Source organism: Anomalospiza imberbis, chromosome 5, assembly GCF_031753505.1.
Source record: "Anomalospiza imberbis isolate Cuckoo-Finch-1a 21T00152 chromosome 5, ASM3175350v1, whole genome shotgun sequence".
Taxonomy (NCBI): domain Eukaryota; kingdom Metazoa; phylum Chordata; class Aves; order Passeriformes; family Viduidae; genus Anomalospiza; species Anomalospiza imberbis.
The window spans coordinates 12,343,289-12,367,756 of NC_089685.1; the positions used below are offsets into that span (position 1 = coordinate 12,343,289).

General features: G+C 40.0%; 1 protein-coding gene across 1 annotated transcript in view; it reads right to left on the bottom strand.

Moving 5' to 3' along the window:
• Positions 1 to 1,255: 1,255 nt before the first annotated feature.
• The window catches only part of RELN (reelin), a 275,790-nt gene continuing 252,577 nt past the window's right edge, over positions 1,256 to 24,468 (bottom strand). The window contains exons 50-64 of the mRNA XM_068189636.1: positions 23,393 to 23,649; positions 22,492 to 22,646; positions 21,476 to 21,690; positions 21,013 to 21,190; positions 19,826 to 20,001; positions 18,469 to 18,575; positions 17,811 to 18,053; positions 17,089 to 17,264; positions 15,436 to 15,509; positions 14,434 to 14,595; positions 13,947 to 14,104; positions 12,878 to 13,097; positions 11,682 to 11,879; positions 11,189 to 11,287; positions 1,256 to 2,396 (exon numbers count right to left, since the gene is read on the bottom strand). Coding sequence (XP_068045737.1) covers positions 2,300 to 2,396; positions 11,189 to 11,287; positions 11,682 to 11,879; positions 12,878 to 13,097; positions 13,947 to 14,104; positions 14,434 to 14,595; positions 15,436 to 15,509; positions 17,089 to 17,264; positions 17,811 to 18,053; positions 18,469 to 18,575; positions 19,826 to 20,001; positions 21,013 to 21,190; positions 21,476 to 21,690; positions 22,492 to 22,646; positions 23,393 to 23,649 — 2,515 coding nt within the window. The 3' untranslated portion in view covers positions 1,256 to 2,299. The remainder of the gene's footprint in view (positions 2,397 to 11,188; positions 11,288 to 11,681; positions 11,880 to 12,877; positions 13,098 to 13,946; positions 14,105 to 14,433; positions 14,596 to 15,435; positions 15,510 to 17,088; positions 17,265 to 17,810; positions 18,054 to 18,468; positions 18,576 to 19,825; positions 20,002 to 21,012; positions 21,191 to 21,475; positions 21,691 to 22,491; positions 22,647 to 23,392; positions 23,650 to 24,468) is intronic.

Genomic DNA, 24,468 nt, shown 5'->3' on the forward strand with positions numbered 1-24,468 from the left:
TCTATTGACATATTAAAGCAAATAAAATTATCTTAAAAAATAGGTATGGTTAGCTCTTGTGGTTTTGTTTGTTCAATGGTCAAAAATCTTATTACAATATTTTAAAATCACATGCCCAAACATTAAGTTCTTCTCTGAATAGAACCATTATTTTTTTTCAGGAACTGAAAGTACACAAAGCACTCCAGAACAGTAGAACAGTACAGTGAGTTTGCAGGAGGCTGGACTGTTGTAGCAAGTTTCCAGGCCATCCAAAGGTCTGTCATAATTTTGATCAAGCCAAGGAGTTGACTAGTTGGTCACTGAACAACCTTTTTTTTCTTTTTTTTTTTTTTAATCTTCATTGCTCAGGTATCTGTGGTCAAAAACCTCCTAAAAATTAAACACACAGTTCAGCTGAACATGGATCATCATTCTGGTTCAAATGGGTGTAGTACCAGAAGCAGATGTGCAAGATGTAAGAGCACAGGAGGTATATATGATACTTCTCTCTGATGAGAAGCAGCTCTGGTAACTGGGATTGTTTAGCCTGAAGAAAAGGAAGCCCAGGCAGGACCTTATTGCTCTCTACAACTACCTGAAAGAAGGCTGTGGTGAGGTGGGAAGCAGTCTCTTCTCTCAAGCAGCAAAGTATAGGACAAGAGGAAATGGCCTCAGGTTGCACCAGGTGAGGTTTGGATTGGATATAATGAAAAGTTTCTTCAGTGAAAGGGTTGTCAGGCATGGCACAGGCTGCCCAGAGAAGTGGCTGAGTCACCATCCCTGGAGGTATTGGAAGGATGTGTACATGGGGTGCTTAGGGACATGGTTTAGTGGTGGGCTTGGCAGTGCTGGGTTAACAGTTGGACTTGATGTTAAAGGTCTTTTCCAACCATAATGGTTCATATGATTCTAAGAATTGCCAGCTTAGTCTGTTTGGAACAAGGTTCCTTATGTGCCACACTCTTGTTCTCAGAGCTTGGAAACAGCGGTTTACATTTTTTGGTTTGCAGATAAAATGAGAGTGCGTATTGCTCTGTGGTCCTCTTTCGTTCATTGCACCAGGATCTGCTCCAAGGACTGTGTTATGCCCATAGGTGGGACAGGGAGATCGGAGATCTCTTCATTTGTGTTACTTGCAAAGTGCTGTTAAGTGCGATGTGCTAAATATTAAAAATAACATTAATGTTTGCTTTAGAATCTAGTTATTTAGTGGAAGAATTTGGTTTATGATTTCATGCAAAGCCCACATGGCTTGAAAAGTCTAACATCAGAATTCTTTGTTGACATTATCTTTATTCAAGCATGGATCTTTAGCTTGGTTCACCATAAAGTGAAGCATTTGATTTATGATAATAGACAGTTCAGGGCTATAGGGGCATTATAACGTTGCTGGTGTAGATACAACTTTATCAGAAGATACAAACATGACCCGCAATAGAAACAAACACCAAAGAGAACACAATGAAACATTCACTGCTTACAAATCACTTCATTACTACAGACACCAAATGGCAGTTACTGTAAGTAAATCAGTTTCAGAGAACTGACTACATTTAGACAGGGAATTGGGAATTTCTGTTTGGGGCTTAATCCACAAATCCTTAGTAGAAAAAAGTTTAATGTCAAGCATTCTTTTTTTTAATCCACAAAACAATGCTAACCAACAGACATATCAAAGAATAAGACCAAAGGATATCAACGCCTTTACAACTACTTTTGCAATTATCTTCTGGATTAGGTACTTAGATGATTTTTTAATACATTTTGTAAGAAGGTAAATAGCCCAAAAATCAGCAGCAAAAATATTACAACAACAAAACAAGTAAATACAGTGCCAATGTGTCATGTTGTTGAAGAGAATGCAAAGAGGACAAACAATGATAACTTAATCATATAAAATGACACAGAGCTGAAATACAGTGCACTTAAATAACTATGTGACAAAGAATGTTAAATTCTGTACTTAGTATGTAGTTTTTTATAAACATAAATCTGAAAAGTCTTTGTGCTTAAACGTTTTTTCCTGTTAAACAGAATTAGTTGCTTACTTCCAATACTGCCACTGTAACGGATATTACAACAGATCACAATTTTCACAGACACATCAACATTAAAACATTTACCTATGAGAAAATAAGTCACTTCTCATTAATTCACAGTGCGAAAAAGTGGTGTATACTCTGTCTTGAAAAAGGCTTTCAGTTATTCATCAAGCCAGTTGCAGAAAAGTCCTGATACCAGATGCAGTGCTAGATTTAAAGAATGGAAAGCAACACATCACATGTTGGGAGGAAAAAAAAATAAATTTCTCGTTTCTTCATGGATATCGTCTAAGTGACCTTCGTCTTCTGTTGTAGAAATGCCTGAGCCCATGTTGCCGTGAAAAATTCATCATGTAATTTTGTTTGCGAGTGCTGTCAAAGGGTGAAAGGAGAGTGTCAGTTTCTTTTATAGGTAGTGTAAATTCTTTTGTAGTAGTGAGCTAGTGGGACTGATTCTTCTTTGCCCTTGCATGACTTTTGAAGCCTGTGCAAACAGATGTGAAGCACACTGTTTTACTGCAAAGGTACAAGGCAATTGAGAATCTGTCCCACTTGGCTTTCATTTACCATAAGTTATCTTAGGGAAAGGCTAAGAGCTTTCAGCTAATGAAAACTGGTGCTGCCTAGGGCCAGATTCACTAAAACTGTTAACTTCATAGCACTTCTCTATTGGGGTTTTATACTCCAGTTCCCCTTCTGTCTTTGATCATTAACTGCTTTATCTTGAGAACAGAGGAAAAGCTTTATCTTCTTCTTTTACCTTATAGAAAGTGAAGTACAACACTTTTATTCAGATTAATGTTTCCCTCCCCTATGCACCCTCTTCCAAAATGAAAGGAAGGTCTGGGAAATAAGCATCATCATTTCTGGCAGGAGACCAAGCAAGAGAGCCCAACTGCAGCCAAATTTAAGAAGGCACACTTGTTTGGAAGACCTTCCTGGAGGCCCATCCCACCTAATGTAGGTTTCTACTTCTCCCACTGAGGGAAGAAGGAACCATGAGAGGGCAGAACTGTGAAGACCTGCAGTCAACAAATCTCCCATTTGTGGATTCATTATGGATTGTCTGTGAGTGAGGAGTGAATACTCATAATGTAGTAAGTCATACTTTCCTCTCTAGTGCATAAGCTTATTTTTAGTGAATATGGCCCTTAGGAAAAAGGAGTAATTGTATGCTTTGCAAAAAACCTGATTCTCCACAAGCAAAAACAACTTTTGCTGTAGTATGCTAATTAAACCTAAAACAATCTGTCTAACAAAATTATGCCCTTTTCATGAGCTAATCTTGAACACAATTGACTAAATTGATTAATAGTTGTCATGTCAAAATCTAGATCCAAGTAATTTCCTTACTCGTTTTCCAAGGCTTTGCAATTTTTTTTTTTTTTTTTTTTTTTTTTGCCACTGGAATGTACATACAAGAATGAAATAAAGACTAGCTCCTGGTGACAATGAGAGAAAACAGATGTACACTTGGCAGAACTTTTGGCACTATCACAGTAAGGTAGAGCTCTAGAGCTTCTGGCAATTGAGAGAGGGGTTAATGTTGGCTTATTCAAGTGAAAAGGAAAGGTCTGTACTGATTTTTAAGTTTTGTGTGAGAGATTGGTAGTGGTGAGTTTATGTAACTTTAATGCCAGCTGGTAGCTCAAGTGCAAAGCAGCACTCTTCAGCAGCATCAGTCTTCATTCTGGTCCTTAAGTCATCAGGGTGGAAGGTCACCCTGGCTCCAATGCCAGCTGTCTCACTGATGAAGGCAGGAGGGAAATTATGACCCCAAACCCGCTCCTGAGCGGCTGCCATTGGTCATGAAGCTTGAAGAAGTTCTTAATTTTCCCTTGCCTTTAATTCCCATTGCCTGGAAAGTGGTGGTTCCTCAGACACAGGGCCTTCATGGCCACATCCCACCTCTCAGGAGAGCATCCTAAGCATGAGGAAAGGATAGAGCACCTATCTGCTGGGAGAAGGCTGCTCTGCAGCCAAAACACAGCAGATGGGCCAGGAGAAAGCACAGCCCAACTCTGAGCAGCTTTGCTCTTTGCTCTGGGTACATGGGATCAAACAGAGCCTGCCAAAGTGTTTGGCTGAAAAAATTGCCATTTCTGGACCTGGTTAAATTTACGAGTGGACTTGGTTTTGCTAGCCTCAGCTTGGACAAGACTTGGACAGATGGGGAACATACTGAGCTGCAGTCCTTGTCCCAGGAGCCTTTTCTATCCTGTCTTTGGTCTGCTTATGTCCAGAAACAGCTCAGCAGAGTTGTTCAGGACTTGTTTTGGACACTGCTATGTGCACCTGGCCTCTATTTCACTTCAAATAACCAACCATTTTGTATCTGGCCTTAAAGGGATGGTGAAGATGTTTAAAACAATGAACAAAGAAAAAAAAAAGGAAAAGAAAGAATTGAAAAAAGGAACAAAGAAATGCTTACCTAGTAATGTAGAAGGGATTTACTTATATTTTAAGTATATAATTGTGTTCCATTGGAAGATGATCACCTTCCATTGGAAGATGTTAGAAAGAAGTATATATTTATGTCTTACGCTGAACCCCATAGCAGTAAAGTGTGTGCAAAAATAAGAGAAATCTAAATTCTCAGGAACTAAATGCCTTTTTTTCCCTTGCATTAATGTAGTTCAGAGTTGTCCTCACTGACATGAGACAGACTTTCCAACTACTGGTTGGATGCCACAGAAAAACCTTGATCTCTGCTGTAGAAATACTATGATTTTCACTCTTTCCATGGGTAAATATGTATACCCTATGCATTATAGTATTGTATCATATTGCACCACAAAATCAGAGCAGGTGTGGTTTTCAGAATCAGTGGCAACTTGAAGACAACTTTGTGAGTGTGTAATGGACTGGTCAGCACCTGCTGAGCTTTCTGTCTTTTCTGTGCATTCACTGAACCATCAGTCAGTCAGAGAAGTTCAGATCCAAAGTAATTATCTGTGTATTACTGATGGAGCACAAAGCAAAAAAAAAAAAAGTTAACAGGAGTGACTGCTGTATAATCTGATAGTTTTGAGTGCACTACTAAAAAATAACCAGAAGATAATACTGCTTGAATTTATGTAGGAATCCCTAAAAAATGTTCCAATGAAGTACCTGGAGTTGTGCTAGTTGGATGAAAGCAATATGCAGCCAATACAGAAAAGTAAAGACAAAACTACCTAGGGAGCATTCAAAAAAATACCTACAACAAAGCAATTTATGAGAAGGAGTCTCCCTGGACTAAAGTCTCTTTAGTGTTTAGTAGAGCATTATGTTTATTGCATGTTTCCTAGAGTACAATTTGAACTACAAGGCTGCAATTTAAAGTTTATGAAAATGGAACAAAGTCAAATTGAGTGAAAAATATAGAGTACATAACCCCAGTAAATACTAATGTCTTTAATTATTTGTGTGTTTTTAATTGATGGGGCACAAAACAGGAACAAAATAGAAACAAAAATTTTTGAATAACAAAACTAAACATGAAAAAAGCCTTAGAACACAACAAAGGTATGTCCCTCAAGAATAGGTTTGGAGTAAATTTTGATGCTGAACTACAAATGCTTTGTTAGGCAGGTACTGTAATGGAAAAAGTCACATGGTCTGACTGAGGGCTCATATCAATGGCAAATATTCTTTGGCTTTGGTGGAGTCACCACTTGAACCCAGAGCTCAGTCACTATACTGGTCAGTGGTATCCATTAACTGCAGCAGCACAAAGCAGCTGGTTACATGAAATGAAAGCATGGCCTGGGGACACTGGTTCTGTGTCCAAGAGGCAGGTGTGGCCACGGCACCGTGCAGATTGACTGATGTACACTGCCTGACTGCGGCTGCATCTCTGTGGTCACTTATTACAGAAAAAAGTGGCTTGGCTGCCCATACAATGCTCTGGGGGCCCTCCATTGGCAGGTCTCACTGTACCTAGCTGAAGCAGAAGTGCCATTGCAGTCTTGGTGAAATTCCCACTGCACATCATTCCTACTGGCACATTCTACGGAACAATTTCTGCTAAGTTTAACTTCCCCCAGCACTCACTGAGGAAGTGCTGCAGGATCAGGGCCCTCAAGAGCTATGTGGCACATCTCAGAGTATAAATGATTTTCCACCAACCCATCAGTGACAAAACTTTGTGAAAGAGCTGTAGCTGTAACAGAAACATACATTTAATACTGATTCAGGGAAAGTACTTACCTTATTCTAGTGTAAAACCAATGACAGCAAACAATGAAATACAACACAAGTTAGAAAATGCCTTTCAATGCATGCAGCACTGTGATTAGTCATAAAACCCTGATGAGGTTTAGAGGCAATATAGGACTTTTCGTCTCTTTTGAAAATAAAAATTGAACAAATTATTTCCTCAGCTTTCAAATCAATGTTTAGATTTCTATTTTCTATAAAATTCAGCATGCACTTTTAAAAAACATAATAGATATGTAATAGAAGCACAAACCGCATCATATTAAATTTGGCATAAATGTTGTAAATATTCCGATAATCACCTAATGTGATGAACTACTTATGTTCTTTATCATCAATATGTTGATACTTAAGTTAAATGCATTTTTCAAATCTTTGTTTTTTACTAAAAAAAAGAAGCCGATGGAAATGCTTTTCCACATGAGCACTTCTTATTAAATCTAGAATATACAATTTGTATTTAATTATTCCAAAATAAGGATAAACATTCTTTGCACCAAATGCAACATAACTTCTCATTAAATCATTTGTGCCAAAAATGTGAAAATATCTCAACAATGAAGAGCATGGAGTGATGGCTATGGAGGGATTCATTCTGTTATCTATCAATTAACCATAAAATAGTAGGTGGGGATAACATTTCTTGCATTCCTTGCACAACGTATATTCCTTTGGATCACATTACAAGTTTTGGGGTAAAGAAAATAATATCAGACCCTTAGTATTCATCTTATAACTATCCTTTATTTCTCAGTACCTTTGGCTTTTAATTAAGTTAATGAGATGTCTCTAAGGGCCTGCCCTGTACACAAAGAAATGGCAGTTGTGTAATGCACATGCAAAGAAGTGTGAGGTGTGTGTGCAGTGGGCAGGCTGAGAGCTGTGCTTCCAGAGAAAAACAATGTGCAAATGAAATGCAGAATTGGACATGGGCTCTTCTTAGGGCAGAAGTACAGGGGTGCAGAAAAACACTCTTTCTTAAGCCTGGGATAAAATACTTTTTTATCCTAAGAAGAGCCACATAGAACACATGAGAGTTGGGCCCAAAGCTTTCTTTACAAATGGAGAGGAAAAACGCTGCACTAATGAGGAATAATCAGCGCTGGATTATAAAAGGGACTGGACAACTTAACAACTTGCATCCTCTCCCCACCACAGGACAAACATCAACTGTTGTTAAGTTGGCAAGATCAATTTAATGTATAACATTTTCAGCACAGGTATTTGGGTTCACCTGTTTAAAAGAGGTGCTCAGTTTAAGCACCATTTGCAGCTGCATCACAATCTTAAAAATACTGCTTTTCATCGAGCGATTCAAATAGTTCATTCAAAAGTGGAATGATTTTAAGTAAGATACAAAAGCATCCATCTTTGGCCTTTTTTATCACTGCCAGGTATTTTGCATGCATGTATAATCTGCAGGTTGATTTTTTTCCCCACAGCAATTTTCTTGGGGGCAAAAAGGAATCAAAGAAATGGCATCCTGAAGGCATGTTTGCTGGTGAGAGGATGGTGGCCCTTGACTCAGAAATTGGTTGAACTGAACAGAGTCATGACCCTGGCTGTGCTTCAGCTGTAGCAGTATCTGCACTACGACTCAGCAGCTAGGTCTGTGACAGAACTGATTTCAAGTCTTTGCATTGCTGAGAAGAGTTGGGCCATGAAAGCAGATATTCACAGATATGCCCCTGGGGTGAGCACGCTAGGGAGGAGCAGGGATATCCCCTGTTTTGGATGTGAAATAAAATCAAGAAAATCCTTATTTTCTTTACCTTCCTACAGATCAGCTCTCCCTGCTGGAGGTGCTTTCCCTGTTGCCCTCTCACTGCAGCCCTTAGCCTGCTCAAGGACAGCACGGCTCACTTGCCCCTGGGCTGAGGAAAAGCTGGCACAGCACCTAGGTGTGCGTGGAGGCAGCCAGGCAAACACACAGGCTGGGAAAATCAGACCTCTATCACCCCACAGGGTAGTGAAGAAAACACAAGTAGAGATGTGTGGAAACCCAGGAATTTATCTAGGTCCCAAACCACACCTCCAAGTGTTGGTTGGCTCCTTGCCCTAGCACCTCACAGGCTGAGGCTTGCCTGCTGCATCAACATGGGTACACAGGTCACAAACATGAAAATCTAGGACTGAAACCAGAGCCAGTGAGGATAATTTTGATGGTTCTGGAGGGGTGAATGGGATCTCATTGAGGTGGGTGGTGGAATGCAGGGTTGTAAGAGGACTGAATACAGACTGAATACAGTCTGTGAATACAGACATGGACCATCAACGGGTTCTTATCTAGAGATGTTCATGGTCTTCTGAGCCCAGGCCAGAGTTCCAACAGAAATTATTTCCAATTTAGGAGGCACAGGTATTTCCTAAAGTATCCCAGCTTTGGGATGAATAAGCCAACCAAAAGCCTACCAACTCTCCAATGACTCCCTATAGAACTAATGGGAAGAGGTAAACCCTGGTGAATGGTTCAAGCTCAGGCTGTGCCTCTCTGCAGCCCTGGGATGGCTATTGCCCACAGAGCTCTCCCCTGGCAATCTTGGTGGGAAGGGAGAGCATGCAGAGGACTCTGCCTCCTCCACTCTTGCTGGAGAGCTGCCTGGGAGATCTCCTGGGAAAGGAGAGCTGCTCCTGCTTCCCAGAAGCAGGCAGTGCTTCTGTACCCTCCATTGGAAAGTGAAGGAATATTAAGAATGAAAGCCAAGTCCTTTCCCTAGTACTCACAGTGTGATTCCTGGTAGCCCTGGTGTGTGCAGGATCATCTAGGGTAAGTACTAACAGATACTGATCCAGGCTCCCTTCTGATACCCTGAAGCACTTCATGGAGGTGACTGAGTGTCTTCATCATTTAACAGGTGAAGAAACTGAAGTGCTGAAGTGATCAGTGTGAGGTGACCAAGTGAAATAGCAGAGCTACAGAAAACCCCAAGTGAGAGTATTTATTGATAAGGAAGTTGCAGGTTACTTGCAAATAAATTTGAGGAGGCCTAAAGAATATTTTGATGAATTACAATGTACAGATAGAACTTAAGCAAAACAGAGGAGTTAAAGGCACCTGTCAGGTCTGAGCACATGCCAGCATAGGAACCAGATGCACCATGGTGTGTAATTCTGCCCTTCCTGAGGGCAGCATGTCTCATGTGTTGTAGTTAGGAGGAACTGGAACTCTACATTTGGCCTTTGGGAAATAAGATGTCATGGCACTGTGTTTCACAGGACTTGGTAAGGGAGAAATCAGTCCAGTTTGGTCTGTCTTTCTCTGTGAATTGTACCAGATGTCACTTGAACAGGGTGTAAATCCTCTGTCTCTAGCCTGATATTAAGGGCAATTTTCAGAAAAGTCTTAAGCTCTTTAACAGGACTAAAATAATAAAAGGGAGGGCACTGTCTGCCCACCCGGTTCCTTCTCTTGGTAAGGTGTGATTACTTGCTATGGCCATTCTAGTATAACATATCTCACATGACTTGTATATCTCACTCAACATGTGTGTCTAGTCTACAGCCTGGCAAACCTCATTGTCAGAGAAGTTCTCCACATTTCAGCCTCAGAGTAACTTTTTAAAGATCTGGTTTATTCCTACTTATGGCCCCTAATTCAGTGCTTGGATTGATGAGTAACATTATACTTGCTTTTTTTCTCTTACATGGTTTGTTCTGTTCATTTTATTTTTAATTGCAAGGTAGAAAGACTTGTGAATATTTCAGAATGACCAGTTCCCTTTTCCATGGTTTCCTAAACATGGTAAACTTCCTGCAGGCTCATATTCTTCCATATCTTTCCTGATGCAGCATCATACAGCCATTGATTGACTAAAACAGGAATCATATCCATCTCTCTCCTCTGTTCCTTCCAGTTTTAAGCTTAATGTTATGGAAGCAGAGCCCAGCAAGGTGTGTAAAAGCAGCGGAGGGTGTACAGTTACTCAGTGTTGGGACCAGTTTGGTTTGGGGTTGATATGGGTGCCATGCAAGCTGGTGCTTCTTGGTGGAAAGGAGAACAGGACTAACTAGCAATCAGACAATTTACTTTTGTACTGTTAAAAAACATTACTTGCAGTGCCTCTGCTAATTCAGAAACCTCATATCTATAATTACACAGTCTGAAGATTATCTGAGCCTAATTTTTTCATTGCTTGTTTTTAAATTGTTCAAAAAAAAAGAATATTTGAACCTATCTATGGAGCAGGCTCGCCTCTCTTTGCCAACCACTGCCAGCGATGAGTTCCTGCCCGGGAAGCCACTAGCACTTCACTTCTAGTGGAACTAAATTGTTAGAGAAAAAGCAGGTCATCTCTTCGTGATGCAACACAGGAAAAACGGGTTAGCTGCCAGCGAAACCCATCTCAAGAATGGGAGAATCAGGAGGGTGCAGACTTGGTAAAATCTTGACAAGGGGATGAATATAGAGCTCGGACCATAGGAACCTGATATAGTGAACCCTGTTTCTGAACAGTATCCTTCTTACTAAAAAAAGGAAATGAATAAGGCATTAGTTGCTAACACAAATTTTTAAGAGGCACAACAACATTACTTTGTGCAATGAACAATACAGAAGAATCTTTTTTATCTTTGAAAGGATATAGATCAGCCTTAAATGGCAGCATGGTGTTGAACAGGATATCCTTTCTTATGTCCCAGCACAATCATTTTTTAATAGTCATTGCTGCATTACAGGACCACAGCCATGCTTGGAGGTGATAAAGCCCCACCTTCCCTCCTGCATTTTTCCACGATTTTTCCACACACCCCCCCTGCTGTGACACTTACTTTGTGTCCATCTTAACTACTGACTGTTGCAGTCAGGGCAGAGCATCAGGAAAGATAGGATTTTAAAGGTTTCCCTTTGAGAAAGGATTGCCTGGGCCACAGTGGTTCTTAATGAGCTTAGTAGTCATGTCATGCTGGAGAAAGTTCAGTGCTTTCTGAGGTGGGGTGGGGTGGGATGAGGTGAAGCTGATACTCACAGGACGACTTCTACGTGGTCCAAAGCCCACTGATCATGACCTGTTCCGTTGTGACGGGGCTGCCACCAGCGCAGTAAGACTCCTTTCATTCGTGCCTCCCTGTCACACAAACACGAGAGCCTGTGAGAGCTCCAGACTATTGGTGTTTTGCATATCCCTATCAATTCCCCACAGGAACTGAGAGCAAAGTCAAATTGTTTCTATGTCACTGAACATCAACACATTGTACGTGTAAAACAATAGTTAAAAATGCACACAGGTAGGGAGGATTTTTTCCCCCTTATCTTCAAAACAAGTATTCTTTCTGTTTTTCTTCTAAGTGCATTGATAAACACTAGCGTGGAATTTCTTAATCAGCCTTCCTCTTGAGTCTTCTTCTTTGTTTACCCCCTCATCAAGCTTTTTTCTTCAACAGTGATGCAAAGATAGGTTATTTTTTAGCAGAAATGTAACTCGTGCACTTAGAGGTAATGAAATGTGACTGGGTACTCACAAGGGAACGTTATAAGACACTCTTTGGGCTTGTATAAAGTCCTTTGGCTGATGCTGTGCAATTACTTGCCATGTAATTCCATTATTTACACTGTATTGGAGGAGCACTGCCTTATCTACAGTGTTAGGATCACTCAGATTGGTATTGCAACTGTCTGTTTGTGAAATACTTCCAATTTGCAAAACAAACATGATTTTGCTGTAAAACACAGACAGAAAAAGTATTTTCAATATACAAAATTATTCAAAGACGAACAATAGTGTTTCTAGGTTTACTGCAGTTACCTTACCAAAACTTATAGCATTTTCAAGAATCATTACTTTAACATGCAAAATAAACTGTTCTCACATATTTAAAACACAGCTTCTCTTTCAAAATAATAGTTTACTATGTATAATATATTGTTGCAGGCAGGATCCAATTTTGCAATATATTTGCACAAACTGAGATGGATAAAATTGCAAACATGTAAATGAGTGTATGAAAAGTTTAAAAAGGACAAATAAAGGTTGAATATAAGAAAGTGCCTAAAAATATATATATCATATTTTACCCAGGTGTTGAAGTAAGAAGAGAAGAGCCTGATTTATATCTGACCCATTGGCCAAGTCATCCTGTTTCTAATCTTGCTTTGGACAACTCAATATAAACCAGTCCTGAAAGCTGTCATTCTGCTAAGAGCCAGCAGAGGCTGTTTACATTTGTTTTTCCATGGCTAAAGAGGCTCAATAGATGAAAAAGATACTCCTGTTCATTGCCAGGTGAATATAATTCGATTTGACAACTGAAATGAGAAAATCGCCCTGTAATTACTAAATAACATCTTTAGTCATAACCATTGTGGAGGCACATACAAACATGGGATTTGTCTTATCAGATCAGGCACTGGTCCAGGCAGTCTGGTGTCCAGTCTTTGCCAACATCTTCATTGTCAGTGCTGGCTTACATAGACAGTGCTCTGTTGGGCATGATGAAAACATCTGACCTTTTCATCTGACATCCTCACTCTCCATCTCCCAAATCAAAGTCACAAAGCATTTTGCCAACCCTAATGTTTTCTGCCAGCCACATCCAACTGCATGGCACAGCCAGGTCAGTCCATCCTCATCTGTACTGGCCCACAAGGCTTTGCATACATGTGAAGAGTTTCCTTTCTCATTAATTGTTAAAGGAGCTGTTTAGGCTCAAACTATTACCTTGCTCGGGTGAGATCCAGAGGCTTGGTCACAGCTTGTCTTATTTGACATCCATTAAAATAGAGTGAATCTCCATGGGCGTAGGGTGCCAGCTGTCCACATCCATTCCCTATCACTCCCCCCTGAATGGTTTCCCAGTTTATTTCAGTGACTCTTTCAGATTCAAAATTATCTTTAATATAACTTGGCAGATCATGGCTAAAAACAGAGCAGTCATCACCTAAAAATGACACAATGAAGTTGTAAAACATGCAAAAGTAGAAAGAATGGAGAAAATTGAGTTACAGGTCATTGTAATTCCTTTCAAGGTTGTGGCTCAATATACAGTGTGAGGACAGCCTGAATATATTTCAGCAGATCCATTAATAAGGTGCACAATGATATACAGCTGTCATTTCTATAAAATTGAGGCTGTGAGTCTAATTTTTACAGCAGTATAACTTCAAGAACTGCAATACAATTTCTCCTGTTTTACACTGATGCCAATAGAAGAAACCTCAAATTGTGGGTTGAAGGCAAATATGTCCAAAACCTCAGAAGGGATCTGATCTTATAAAGGTATGAGGCTCTCCTGGAAGACATTAAACACTGGCTCCACTCCTACAAAGCACTTAGAGCTTACCAAGGGCACTCAGGTACCATTAGGCATGTGCTTAGCTGCACTGAGGACTTAGAGCAGAACACTCTGTCCTGATGGGGCACAGAGGCTCGTACAGATGCCAGTCACCAACATCTGGATCCCATTTGCACATCCTCTGGGATGCACCCTTGGAAGGAGCATGGGGTGGAAGCCAACTCTGGGTAATCGAGTAGCCATTTTCTGCCTTCAGTGAAGGCTGGGTGGACTTTACATACAGTGCCAGATGGGAGAGACTGCTGACTCAATATGGAAAGAGTAAGGAGCGGGGGAAGCTGTTATTTGGAGCCCTGACAAATGATTAATTTTGGATTTGTTACTCAGACATTCTAGCGATGAATTTGGACATGATACATCACTTTGTCTTTTTGTTTAATTTTGAGCTAGACTAGACTGTAGTAGATATACAGGAGAGAAATGAAGAAATGGAACCTTGGAATCCTTCGTCACAGATGCAAATGGCTCCAGTTGTGCAATACCCGTGGCCACTGCAGAGCTTTGGGCACGCTTCCCCAATGTACACGTGATCGATTGCCCAGCTCTGCTTCTCTAGTTCTTCTCCCTTCTGAATCCACCTGAACTGGGTTGCACTGCAAATATCAACATCCAAACACTGTATTAGGATATATAGCAATTAAACACATCTGTACAGTGATGTTCTCATACACCAGCAGCAAATGTAACCAAAAATGTCAAGTGAGGAGGCTATGACTTCCATAACTGAAAGACCCACCCTGCTACATCATTGGCAGTAGTGACTTCTATTAACAAAAAGCTTCCTGAAGATCATTAGTAGTGTATCAAATCTTAATCTGCAATAGGAATAATTTTTAATTCACCAATTGTTCCTAGTAAACTGTGCCAGCAAGACAGCTGTCACTTTATAGGTCCACAGTGAGCTGACCTTTCATTAACCTACCTGGATGAGACATGGTCAGGCAGCTGGATAGTTATTCTTCTCCACATGGAGCTGTTGACAGAGTTATAGATGGTCGCTTCATGGAATTGAAATGGGGAGCAGCCAATGCTATTAGATGAGGAAGGAAGGCAGTGTGTCTGGACAAGTTGCCATGAGTCTGTCCTGTAGGGAGCCAAAAAAAAAAAAAGAGAAAAAAGTTTTAGAACAACTGAAAAAAATAATGAAAGGAAAACAGATTATTTCCAGGGGTCATAACATTGCCTGTCCTACTAAACAAACACAAGAGATTTTCAGCAATGGTTTCCATGCTCTGGAGCCACAAATAAACAAGAGGTGAGGGGTCAAAGCACAGGTGCAGCCAGGGGGGATGTTTGAGTGTTGTGGAGCTTGGTGGCGGTACTCCCAGGAGTGTGGTACATACAGCTGCTCTGGGCTGCATGACAGAAGGATTTTTTAGGAGGCAGCTCCTTAGCCTCTTTCTTACAGTGTTCATAAGAGTCCCAGTAGAATTTGCTGCCTTTTCACCCACAGTTATTTGAGCACAGAATAAACCTTAATTTCTACAAATGATACCATGCTGCTATTCTACAGCACATGAGGCAGTATAATTGTTAGCTAGTTAAAGACCAATTTGGAGTTAAGTAACTCCCACTTCATGACAGCTTGGTTTATATCCTACTAAATAGTTTATTGTAAATGTGTTTTCCTGTGAGCACATTTTTAACAGGAACATGCTGATGACTGTAACTACAAGCTCAATCCCATGAATCTGTCAACATCTGGGATAAATGATAAAGAGAATTTATGGGAGTTACGTAGACAAATCCCAGTGCTTGCACACAGGCTTTGTTCAGATTCTGTTACAACATGAATAGCAAAACATATTACAGTAATTGATGTTACAACATGAATAACAAAGCAAAGCTTTAATAAATAGAAGCTCTCTACATTTTTAATGTCATACTATTTTTTTTCCGGTCTGTGTATTCTGCTGTCATTTACCTGGCATCCTTTGTATACTCCAGCATCACTGAATGGAGGTCCCCACAAGAATTTGCCTCACAGCCAACCACGATCTATAGCACAAATAAAATAAACTGCTACAACAAGTCAGGTAGACATTTAACATAATATATAATCAAGTTATGTTCTTTTTTTGTTTCTTTATTAGGTGCATGAGGGATTATCAACTTAGAACTTGAGCAAAATCCATCAAAAGTGGATGGAAAACAAAAGCCACAGTACTCAGATACTGTTTTTACTTAAAGAATTTTACTTCCTTGCTACTGTTATTTTCTAACAGAATCCTAACACTTAATTTCTAAAGTCCAAGTTAGATATCTAAACAAACATTTTTTCTGAAACAAAATATATGGTAGTTCCTTGGCATTTCCAAAAGTGAAGCACCTATGAAATTTAAAATTCATCATGATAAGCATATGGACATAAATTTTAAATCAGTCCAATTTAGGAACAGAATTATTCTGAATATTTAAAAAAGTATACATATTTGTTCCATATTACAGTAGAAAGATTACAGTACCCAGTGTACATTACTGATTGGATAATACAATGCTAAACTTCAAAACCAAACAGAAGTCATGCTAGAGCTGAGTTCTTAGTTTAGAAATAAAATCTTTGCTGTGACAGGTGAAGAAAAATGGGGAGAAGATCAAGAAAGAAAAACTCTGCAGTAAGAGCTTAGTAATATGAACTTTTAAATGCTGATGTTTTATCCTAATTTTGGTCTTAAAATAGAGGAAAAAAATGATAGGCTGGGTAAAATAAGCATCTTGGAGGCGGTCTTGACATTCAGTAGTAAAAATTTCAGATACTCCTCTTATATATAATGTTTTTGGCATGCTGAGTGGGGAATCAGTGCTTTAGGGATTATATTAGACAGTCAATATAAAATAGGCAGTGACGTTGACAAAAGGTGAAAATATTGATCAGTGGAAGATGGTAAATTCTGGAACTATCTTGTTAAACAGAGGAGCAAGAAAAAAACCATAATAAGAAAATGGATTAGTATTTTGATAAACCTACTTTCATGTTAGTTCCTAGTTTAAGACAGGGTACTTGGGGAATGGCCAAGAACATTTCTGGAAAACGACTACTTGTTGCCTTTGGCCCTGTGTAGAATTCTACCTTAAATCAAATTTAAATACTCAGAAATGTTTCTCTGATGGTTTAGGTCATTTGCCATGACACAAGGAAGTAGAAGGGGCACTTCTATTTGAACACAATTGCATTTTCCATATGATGCTGTTCTCCAGCCTTCTCCCTTGCTTTTTCTGTTCCTTCACAAATTAGGGGAAAATAATTTATTCTGCATGGCATCTATTCTCACCTTAGAAAATAATTCCTACTGTATCTGATGATCCAGTCATTTCAGCAAAAAGGTATTAGACTTCCAATTCCTCTGACTAACCCCAATAGCATACAGAGAGTCAGAATATTTTGACATTTTACATTCATGCAACCTTTCTGGTTCTCATTACCTACACTTCATATTTTCCTTTAATTTCTAGTAAAAAGACACTATTAATTATTCATCCAATTGAGCATCCTAGTTGGAAGAACAATAATTTCTGGAGACACATTAGATGAATTTTCATTGTGTTCTTTACTTTGGAGAGAGAGAACATTTCTTACTTTAAACTGCATCATGTATCCTGGCTGTATAATGAGCTCCCTGGAGGACAGGATGTTGTGTGTTTTATCCTTTTTCTTATTTGGCCAGTAGAGATGGAATGATGGATTTCCACAGAACCCTGCAGTTCTGACTGCATTAGGGTAAAAGCTCCAATTTTCTTCATGAGAGGTGCCTTCTATTAAGATGAGTTAAATAAAATTACTGCATTGTCTTGGTAAACATCAAGGCTTAGAAATGAATCCACAGAATCACTTGACAGAGTACTTTAGTGATATGGACACTACATTTATGCTATCTGTAATGACACACAGTAAGCTACAAAGGGAGAGACATAATAAAGATATTAATCGCCAGAGAAGTAATTAAAATGCTTAAATAACAGTACTTTTAAAAAATATTATGAGATAAGAGTATAATACCAGGAATTTAAATGAAATTAGTTAGATTGAAATAAATTTTTTATGTGTACATACATGTGCACACATATACAACTGAAGATACATGTGTGTGTAGATATATATACACACACACACATATATATATATATATTTACACACTTCTGTGAATACCATGAATAATAGCATATAAACAGCATTAATCTACAAAATGAAAAATTTGCAGAGTTAAAATAGAAGAAAGTCTGCTTGCAAGCTCACAGGGCTCAGGTAAGATAAGAACAGATAACGCCAGACAACAGGTGAGCTGTGGCAGCCTGTTTTACCATCGTCAAAGGTATCCACCAGCTGGCTGGGGTTGATCTCTGCTCCCCCGATCAGGATGTTATCCAGAGCCCACTGCGCCCGCTCGGGGCCGGGCACCACGATGCCGCTGCTGAGAGTGAAAGGCTGCCACCAGCGCAGGCGCGTGGTGTTGGTCAGGGCGTGCTCGGGGAGGAGGATGTAGTCATGCCTCACTGAGATGTACTTTTGGTAATCCATCTCATGGAGCAAGGTCCAGGATATCCCTAGAAGTAAAAGATGCAGGTTTAGTGATAAAACCAAGCATATGGTAGAATCTGCTGAAGGATTAAAGTTAGATAATGGGAAATAAAAAGTAATAGCTATGGTCTTCTTATAGAGCTTAACTTCTCAGGATTGTTGGTGACTGTAACTCACTGCAAGAGTAATCTTGTACTTGTAAAAAGGAATAATCAACTTGGGTGGAAGCCACTGATTACTGAAATAAGCCAGGAAGATTATGGAAAACTTCTGAGCAATAGATGGAACTTCTAGATCAGGAAAAATCTTTACACGGACATAAATAGCTTTACAATTAAGAATTACTTTTTTATTTTGGATCTCTGGCAACTTGTCAGGTATTCATGGTGGATGGATACAGAACTAGACTGTAGCTCAGCTGTAAATACAGTATGTACTTGCCTCCATCAATGGAATAGTCTAGCAGCACTCCTTCCTTTCTGCAAGTTGGTCTGTGGCACGTTGTCATGTTATTTTCACTCCCAATTCTCCCCCAGTACTGTAGAAACCTAAGAGTAAATGTATATGATCACATCTGTTAGACTTGCACAAATAGAGGTTGCTTTCTGTTAGCAGACATGCTGAAATTGTTCCAAATGCCAGCATTTTTAAGCAATTAACATTGATGCACAAGTACTACAAAGGTTTCCAAAATCATTGTATTGTAATTTTCATGGGAACCTCATGGAATCCAACTAAGAACTGCCCCTGGGAGGGAGTAACCCATTGCAAATGTACCAGCCAGGGACAGAGTGGATGGGAGCTGCTTTCCTTAGAGCTCCCTGAGACTCCTGGTGGAATGGGAGCTCACCGTGTGTTAATGTGCCCTTGTATCAATGAAGGACAGAAAATAGTTGGTAAACTGAGGCAAGGTTGGTGGAGGACACTAGAATGGTTGGAACCAGAGCTCAGAGCCAGAGGTCATACACTGAAAAAATAGGAAGTTCCAAATGGATTTAACAGGGAAAAAAAAAAAAAAAAGAAAATAATCACTCTGAGAGTAACTGAACACTAATGCAAGTGTTCCAGTACAGACAGACAGTAGGATCTCTGTTCTTGGAGGTTTTTAAAGATCCAATGGGACAAAGACCTGGGCAAACTGCCCTAAATTCTATGTTACCTAGATTTGAGCATGAGGTTGGACTAGAGATTCCCTGAGGCCCCTTCCATGTAATTCAGCAAAATTTAAGAAATAAGAGTGTGTGGCTTCATTAAAGCCATATGGTCAAGAGAAATGATGCTGAAGTTGTCTGTGTCATGTCCTTAGCTTGTCTAAACTGAGAGAGTTCCATTGCTCTCCTGGTAAGTCATCCTTTCCAACAGCATAGAAGTGGAATGGATCTTGTATGGGCACCCAAGAGAGAACAACCAGCAGAAGTTCTGCTCTGAACTCAGTGACAGACACTGCTGGGGCTTCCAGGAGTGATGCCCTGGTGACTGGTGTCTTGCCTCTTTGCAGGACAGAAGTTGCTGCTTCCAGGACATTTCTGGACAAAGGGACCTGCTGCTTCACCTGGACATGTCAGACCCTTTCCACTGTGCTGGGCGAGCCTTGCTCTCTGTGACTCATCTGAAAGCATCAGCGCCTTGAGAATCACAGTCCCAACGCCCTGGGAATCATCATCTCCTCAGTGTCTGCCTCAGGTAGTGCTGTTCCTGTGGTGGCCTAGGAATTCCCTGAGCTACCAGCTATGCTTCCTGCTGTTCTGCCAGTGTATGACAGAGCTCCCTGTGACAATGACGTGGAGCCATGACCTACTTTGCCCCCCGCAGGTCCAGATCTTGAGTGACAGCCTGCCTCACAGTTGCACCTCCAAAATACAGAGTTGTGTCTTCTGCGAGAATTCCACACTCAGTACAGGTATTTCCACCTTCCAAGGACATCCATAAATCTGGTTTAATTTCCTCATTGTCAAAGCGCTCTTTCAGGAAGGTCTGTAAGTAAGGTATTTAACATGAAGCACAGGTAAGATTTTAAGTCTTTTTGACAACACAGCTAGAACTGACCTAAACATGTTTGAAGGGCTCAAGAACACTAAATTTTTCTCAGGGTGACTGCACATAATCACTTCTGGCTGAATATTTGGCCACTTGAACTGAATTGGCTAAATGTGAAAATATATTAGGGCTGGATTTTAACAGATTTTGGAGGTAATGGAGGAAATTAAAATTGGCATGTGCAAATGAGTGAGCATGTTAGGTTTGTGTGGCAAGGTTTTGATGGCAGAGGGCAACAGTAGGGGACTTCTGTATGCATGGGAGAAAAAAAATTTCTGTGTCTTTCCTCAACAAAACCAGGGATCCTGGCATTGAGTTAGCAGTAAAACACCCCAAAAATTGCTACCATTTTATCCCAAGTGTCCTTAAAGTGATGGATACCTTACTAATTAAAAACTGCAAACAGACAATGATATTTGTTCATGTAATTAGTATTTCAGATAAAGACTAGAAGGTTATAATAATTCAAATTACATGATAACTGACAAGTTAGTTATTTTTAACTCTTAAATTAGCAATATATAACTAGAGACTACTTGATTGTTATTGAGTAACAGCCATGTGAATTAATTCTCTAATTTTATGCCATTTTCCTTTACTCCCTACTTCAGTAAGCTCTTTCACAGTAAAGACAATCTTTCCATTTTGTTCAAATACAACCACATGTGCAAGGGTGATTTGCATCCTATAATGATGGTTAAAAGATGAACAATGAACATCATCACAGCTTTTTCAGGCTAAGTGTTATTTTCAAAGCAACTATCCCATTCTTGAATAATGCAGTAATAGTTTTGTTAAAAAACTGATGAAAGGGCTGAAAATGGATTTGACTGTCTTCAGGCTGACAGGAATCAAAGCTAAATTTCCAGTGAGATCAGTCTCTCTTCTCTCTCCTTCCCAGTCAAACACATGACAAAATTCATTCTTTAAAACATGGAATAAAATTACCTTCAGTGTCTGGGTCAGGTAGCAGTTTGGACCCGAATACCCAGGATCACAGATGCATTGCTCATTCAGGCAGTCTCCATGACCTCTACAGTTTTCCAGACAACCAGGGCCCAGATAGAAATTATCAATGGCCCACTGCATATCTGAGTATTTCTGGTAGAACCGAAACCTCACGGGACTGGATATAAAGGAATGAAGAAAACCATATATATGCATAAAACAATTTTTCTCAATTGAAAAAAGGTGATTAAACACAATATAATCATGACTGTACTATCTTCTGAGTTTCCACAAGTAGTGGAAGTATCTATTGAAATTGATTTTTTTACATATCCATAATGTAATGAACATGAATGCTGCTATTCTGAAATTTCCTTGAAAGGAAATGAATAGGAAGATGTCCTGTTGTGCTTCCAGGAAGGTACTCAATCCAAGACAAAATGAGTAGCAAATTCATACTTACTTGCCCACAAGGCTTTCAGGCAGTGTGTAAGTTACTCTTTTCCATCCTTTTGTGGGAAAGAAGACAGATGGCTGTGAGACACTCCCAGAACATTTTGGATCGGCTGGTAAGCACTGAGGCACTAAGTAACTCCAGCTAACGCCAAAGTCAGTGGAGTACTGCACATGGACCTGATTTTGTGCAAGTTTTTCTGAGGGTTTACATCCAACAGACACCTAATAAAGAAGAAACCATCAGTAATTAGAATTAATTGGGGGGGGGGATTTAAAAAAGTATTTGAACCTGAAAACGGACTGCAGAATTTTGCTTGAAATGATGGCAGTAACAGTGCCTGTATGGTACCAGTCACCTGCAGATCTCTGATATTCTCAAGACTGAGAATAGACACCATACTGTGAATTTTGTTTTCTTTTAGATAGCTCACATTTCTGGATTTCCAGATTTTGACACTCATGCCTTAGATGCCAGTACCAAAGAACAAATAAAGTTAATATTCTGCCCCACACAACCTGAGATTTGAATATTACAGAGAAGGCCACAGACTAGGGAGACCATCTTTATGGATGGATGTGCAAAGAGTTCTTGACATTTCCATATATTGCTGGGTTATTTCCTTAATTTAGGTAAAGGGGTGTACAAGAGCACCAGTTTGGGTGCTCTTTGGTGTGAATGCATGACAACACAGGAGGAGAGTGAACTACTGTGGAGCTGCTTTTCCCTCACCAGCAGTTGTAACAAAATAGGCACCTGGCAGATGTGCAATATTCCTTATTACATGATGTCCATAGAACTGGAGTGCTGGAAGAGAAGAATGTGTCACCTTTGAGAACAGCCTGTGATATTAAAGCTGGCCAACACAATGTAATTGAGAAAAATGAGGATGGCCTAATAACAATATTTTTCCCAGCAGGGAATGGCTCCTGTGTCGGTCTATACTTCACCCTTCCTCCTGAAAGATCTACTTAGACCTGAAAGAAAATGTGGTTCTGTGTAAGTTTACTGCAGACAGATTTTACCTTGAACTGCATAATCCAGCCTTCTGTAGGAGTCAGGTCGTGGGTGACTGCGTAGACCTCTCTGCCATCATGGCTCCCGCAGATCATGACACCATCAGGAGAATCACAGAATCTCTCAATTGAGCAATCATCATGGAATAACCAGTGTTCATTCACTTGAAAATAAATGGCAATGTCAGTAATATACACTGACAATATAAATTAAGCAGGGAGTAGTGTTAACCACAAAAGGTGATTCATAGCTTTATTTTTCAGCCTACATGAGAATTATTTAGTAGTGCTCCTGAGAATGTCAGTACCCCATTCTTCCCACGTAAATATGTATGACATTTATCATATTTATTGCTGAAAGCACCTCTTACTGCTCACTTACACAAGCATTACAGCATTATTTTCTAATATTAAAGAAGTAAGGATCTGAGACTTACTTAAAATATAAACATCTATTGCACTGAACATTTTGGGAGAGCCTTTTAATGGGTGTTGCCTACATGTCTGCACAAAGTGTACCCCAGCACTGGTAGCTGTTAAGCCTAATAAACATACAAAAATGCATCTTCTACAAAATTTAGTTGTAAAAGGTAACTTAAATTCCCTAAAGAAAATTTTAAAAAGTTAGAAAATAGAGAATAGACACTCAGGATAAGAAATTTGCTTAGAATGACCTGTCACTTTTAAATTACTTTTTTTTTTCTTTTAAAATAAATTAACCTTCTCGATAAATTCATGCAGTAAAAAAGCTGCATTACATCTTTTAATTTTCAAAAGACAAGGCCTCTATAGCAATGGAATTTTCTGTGATTGCCATCACAGTGAGACAAGGATTCAGAGGCTCAGCAAGACCTGCAAATCAGTGCACTGGCTTCTTGCTCCTCAACTGAGACGCAGGTGGAACCTTTACCCGTGGTTTTGTCCTCCACGGCCATGTCGAAGGCGATCCTGCCGGTGGGCCCCGCGTCGGCCGGGGAGCGCTCGTGCTGCGGCAGGGGAGCGCTGCTGAAGGTGTCGAGCATCACCGTCCTCTGGTCGGCCGAGCCCGAGATCAGCACGTTGTCGATAGCCCAGTCGTTCTGGTCCAGCCCGTCGTGCTTGGGCTGCCACCAGCGGAAGCGTGTCCCGATGGTTTTGGCATCGTAGGGAAGGAGGATGTTCACAAAGCTGGAATAAAAGCTGGGAGTTAGTTGTAGGAAAGCTGCAGGAAAAGGACACTTTGCAATGCTCTGTGCTTTGGTGCTTTGACCAAATCCATTCCCAATGTTTCCCAGAATATGTGGAATTTGGGAAAGAAGAAAAGGACAGTCTAGCCTATATTCCTCTAGCAGATATTTCTGAAACAAAAATCTTTCTGATCACTCCCAATGTCATCCCTGGGACAGAGGCTCAGAGAGAGGTGGAAAGGGTCAACACCCAGACTGTGGCAGGGTTTGAACAAGCTCACTTGGTCCAGGTGTCCTTATGGGACCGAATGCAATGGTCTGGACTAGGAGGGTATGGTCATAAGGCCCTTATTAAGGGAAGCGTTAAGAAGGAGAGTGTACAAGTGAAATAAAGAGTGCTTTTTTCAACCTGGAGCCATTCAGCAGATAGAAATGTTCCAGTACAATTTTATCTTTCCAATGCAACAGTAGAAAATAGTACACTGAAATCTCATGTCCAATTAAAGTGCCAGTGATTTCTTGGTGTGCTCGAATAAAAACAAATAATGGGTCCCTCACATCCCCATTTTCTGTGAATCTTTTAAATTGGTCAGTGAGAAAATGGTCAGCTCACATATAAGCATGATTTGAAGCTCACAAACATCTGAAAGCAGGGCTTGAGTGTATCCATCCTTTTGATGGATAACTGCAGAAATGCAGTTTCTCCTAGCCACACCATTTTATAACTAACTTATAACAATCAGTGCTTTTATGATCTTGCCAATAAAGAAATAGATTGCAAAGGTTAGCAGCTTTAAAAACAGGATGGACATCACTGCAG